Raw genomic sequence first — 4257 nt, 5'->3', positions numbered from 1 at the left:
GGTCAGGCCTCACCTGGAGTACTGTGTCCAGTTTTGGGCACCACATTTTAGGAAGGGTGTTGACAAGCTCGAGCGTGTCCAGAAGAGGGCAACCAGGATGGTGAGAGGGTTGGAATCCAAGTCTTATGAGGAAAGGCTGAAAGAGTTGAGTATGTTTAGCCTGGGAAAGAGAAGGCTTAGAGGGGACATGATTGCAGTCTTCAAGTATTTGAAGGGCTGTCATGTAGAAGATGGAGCGGATCTATTCTCTCTTGCTCCGGATTGCAAGACTAGATCTAATGGGTGGAAATTACAAGGGAGTCATTCCCGGCTAAATATCAGGAGAAACTTCCTAAGAGTGGTTGAGCAGTGGAACAGACTGCCTCAGGAGGTGGTGGATTCTCTTTCACTGGACATTTTCAAGCGGAGGCTGGACGACCCTCTTTCGGGTATGTTGTAGGGCTATCTTTTGGCTATGCTCCTGCAAAGTGCAGGGGGTTGGACTAGATGACCTGCAAGGTGCCTTCCAACTGTACCATTCTAAGATTCTGTGATAACCCTTGACCCATATGTTCAATGGAGTCAGGGGAAAATAACTTTCTCAGATCTCTGTTGCAAAGAGCTTCAATGGAATCCGGTGTAGGGAGAGAAGCCCTGCCCCGCGCCCGAGAGGGTTTGCTTGGCGTGAGAAGAGTTAAGCACCATCCCACCCAAATATAGGGACTTGGGACGGGTGTTTGAAGAGTGGGAGCTGGACGAATTGCCCCCTCACCGAAAGACTGACTGTGCCATAGAAGTCTTGCCGGAACATAAGATGCCCAAATTGAAGTTGTATGCAATGAACTCCTCCGAACGGGAGGAGTTGCGTTGCTTCATTGACAAAAACCTGGAGCAAGGTTTTATCAGACCAGCCACCTCCCCTTTTGCGGCTCCGGTACTTTTCCAAAAAAAGAAGGATGGATGGGTGAGGCTGTGTACAGACTATCAAGGTCTAAACACTGTATCCATGTCTAATGCCTATCCGCTGCCTTTGATAAAAGACCTACTGGCCAAAGCGGCTAAGGGGAAAATATTTACAAAGCTGGATTTACAAGATGCCTATTTTAGAGTGCACATAAGGGAGGGGGATGAGCATAAGACTGCGTTCAATACCCCGTTGAGGTAGTTTGAATACTTGGTCATGCCGTTTGGATTGGCAGGAGCCCCAGGGGTGTTCATGAATCTGATTAACAAAGTGTTGCACAAGCACCTATTCAAAGGGGTTGTGGTGTATTTAGATGATGTGTTGGTGTACACGCAAGACATGGATTCACATGTGAAGTTAGTATGGGGAGTATTAACAGCTCTCTATGACAACCATCTGTATGCGAAGTTGTCTAAGTCAATTATTACGGGTAATTACGGCTTTTTCAGGTTCAGTTATATTGGTAGCCGAATACAGAACTGTGATCTGTATTTGGCTTATGATTTTTCGGGTATTTTTTCAGTTCAGCTACAATCAAATGCACACCCCTAATGACAGAGTGTTGGACTGGATGGGCCATTGGCCTGATCCAACATTGGTTTCTCTTACATTCTTATGTTTTGCTGTGTTTTAGTGGGCCTTTTTCTGAGCATTCACATGATGTCATGCCTTGTCTTTCCATGTCCATTGTCAAAACTGATAGCACCAACATTCTTTCGGGTTGCTAAGTGGAGCCATAGCAGTCTGAATAGCCCAGGCTATCTGATGAAGGGAGTTTTGGCTCTCAAAAGCTCATACCCCCCAAATCTTGTTGGTTTCTATGGTGTTACTGGGTTCAAATCTAGCTGTTCAGACAAGCCCAACCTTGTCAGACCATGGAAGTTAAGTAGGGCTGGCCATGGTTAGTAGTTGGATGGGAGACCACCAAGGAAGACCTGGTCACTGTGCAGGGAGAAGGTATTTATCTCTTGCCTTGAGAACCCCATGGGGAGGGGGTTGGTTGTGGCTTGGCAGCACTTAAATTGTGAAGTGTAGGCATTCTTGAGTTCTGTTGTGCTGCCTGCAAATGAGTGGATTTAGAACACTGAGTAGCGGGATTAGGCAGTTATGCTGTTTCCGGCTGTATTTTGGGGTAATTCAAAAACTGGGAAATGATACTGCAGAAATCTATTTTGAGCTTGTTATGTCTGATGTCACTGGGAGAGTTTTCTTTTTTTACAGGACCCTTACACCCCTTAGTTCAATTAATCTTATTTGAACTATGAGCTTTCTAATCTATGAGATTTCCTTCATGGGGCTACAGTTCACAGTGCCAGAGGTTGCACATCCGTTTTAAACCCTAGTGCCCGAGCTGTATCATGGTTATCTCTCAAATGTTATTAGGGCCGTAGGTGGGGATTACTGTACTGCTACGTAGCTGCCTCTCAGGAAGAATGTACAGCTCATGTCAGTGGTTATACTTTTCTGCCACAGGAAGCGGGTCAACCAAATACGCACAGATTGACATTGCAGCAACAGAGACAGCCCACAAAGTGGGGACGCAGCATGCACAGTTTCGAGAGGAACGGCTGCAAGAACTGGAGCAGAAGAAGAAAGGAGGCCCATCGTCATCCTCTTCATAGGGAGGACTTATTGAGCTCACCATGACACAGCACCGTCCAGTGACTTTCTGAGACTGACTCATTCAACTAAACGCTGCCATTTTCAGAATTATACCAGATTCATTCCAATCTATTAATTTCCAATTGGAAAACTGGTAGCATGGTGTGTGTGTGCGCGCGCGCACGTGTGTGTGTTTCTGTGTCTAAAAACAGTTGTACACATGTCTGGTAAATCACTTCTGTTGTAATTTTTAATGTCTTGCCAGTCAGGTATCCTATATAACTGATTTTTAAAAAGAGGCATTCAGTTTAAAGAAATTTGAATGTGTGATAAAGATGTACATGTATCTAAGTATATATAAAATATTGGTTTATACCCTGTGTGCGTGTGTTGACACTCCCCCCCCTCATCTTTTAGAGAACTCAGGGTTAAAAAGAAACACATTGCAAAACTAGGATAGATCTATGTATCCTGTACGACTAGCATGCTGATGACTTGTTTACAGGGCTTCAACGGGAGAGCAAATTGTACAAGCATCATTTTACATTGCCAGAGTGTGTTCTTCATTTTCTTGACAAGGAACTACCAGTTGCAGTGAGACAGCATGACACATCTCTATCACATTTTTATCTCATCCTTCCTCCAAAGAGCTCAAGATGGGCCTGTATTGTTCTTCCCTTCCTGAAGTGTAGTGGGTTAGACGCATAAAGAAAGCATGGAGACTGATGTAGCGATCAGTATAGCTTTACTGGTACACAACAAGACTAAAGACTAACGGCCGGCAGGTGAACTATATACACAATCCAGGGGCATCCCCTGGGTCCCATTGGTGGGTTTGAATCTCCCGCCAAGGTCCCATTGGTTCCCCCAGTGGAGGGACTAGAATCCTAGTCCCCATTGTTGTACCGGACTGAAGCTCAGGAGTGTGCGCTGACCTCCGGTGGCAGTCAGCGGACACAACATCCCTCCCCCCATAGTCCGGACCCTCCCCTAGGTCACATAGTCTTTTAGGTACAATGGGGACCGTCGTACTCTTGCTGACCGCCAGGGAGTCGGCACTTGTACCTCCGGAGTTCCGACCCCAGGGCCGGTTTCTTGCAACGGAGCGGGAGCCTCTGCTTCTGCCGCCTCCAACACGGGGGTTTCCTCGGCTGACACCGGGACCATGGGGGTCTGCGCTGGGTGTTCTTCTGCCGGCAAGTCCTGTGCAGTCGCCTCGGATGGGGTCTCCCTCGGTTCCGTCCGCTGTCTCGTTTCCTCCGTCTGTGCTTCCGGTAGTATTATTCGCTGTCTGAGCTGGTCGATGTGCCTTCGCCAGATCTGTCCGCACTCCGTGGACACCTCGTACATCACGGTACCCAGGGAACGGATTATGCGGCCTGCGATCCACTCCGGGCCTCGGCCGAAGTTTCTGGCGAAGACCGGGTCTTCTGGGAAGAACCCACGTGGTGCTTCCCTCTGCTCGACGGCGTTCCTCTGGTCGGGGGCTCGGTCTGGGTGCAGGCGGTCCAAAAGGATCGTTGGCTTTCGACCCATCAGTAGTTCCGCGGGGCATCTCCCGCTTATGGGGTTGGGAGTTGTGTGCTGGGTCAGGAGGAACCTGGCAATGCGGCATTCCCATTCACCATCTGCCATCCGGCTCAAGGCCTCCTTCGCGGTTCGGACCATGCGCTCCGCTTGGCCGTTGGTTGCGGGGTGGAACGGCGCTGACC

The 4257-nt window shown here is 48.5% G+C and overlaps 1 protein-coding gene across 2 annotated transcripts in view; it reads left to right on the top strand.

Annotated features, from left to right (window-relative positions):
- Positions 1-2942, top strand: part of DOK7 (docking protein 7) — a 50972-nt gene extending 48030 nt beyond the window's left edge. For both annotated transcript variants that reach the window (XM_015414066.1, XM_015414065.1), the window contains exon 10: positions 2417-2942. In XM_015414066.1, coding sequence (XP_015269552.1) covers positions 2417-2565 — 149 coding nt within the window. In that variant the 3' untranslated portion in view covers positions 2566-2942. The remainder of the gene's footprint in view (positions 1-2416) is intronic.
- Positions 2943-4257: the final 1315 nt, after the last annotated feature.

The sequence above is a fragment of the Gekko japonicus genome, unplaced genomic scaffold (assembly GCF_001447785.1).
Source record: "Gekko japonicus isolate JY-2015 unplaced genomic scaffold, Gekko_japonicus_V1.1 scaffold3289, whole genome shotgun sequence".
Taxonomy (NCBI): domain Eukaryota; kingdom Metazoa; phylum Chordata; class Lepidosauria; order Squamata; family Gekkonidae; genus Gekko; species Gekko japonicus.
The sequence above is the reverse complement of the archived record's forward strand: the minus strand, read 5'-3'. Positions and strand labels throughout refer to the sequence as shown.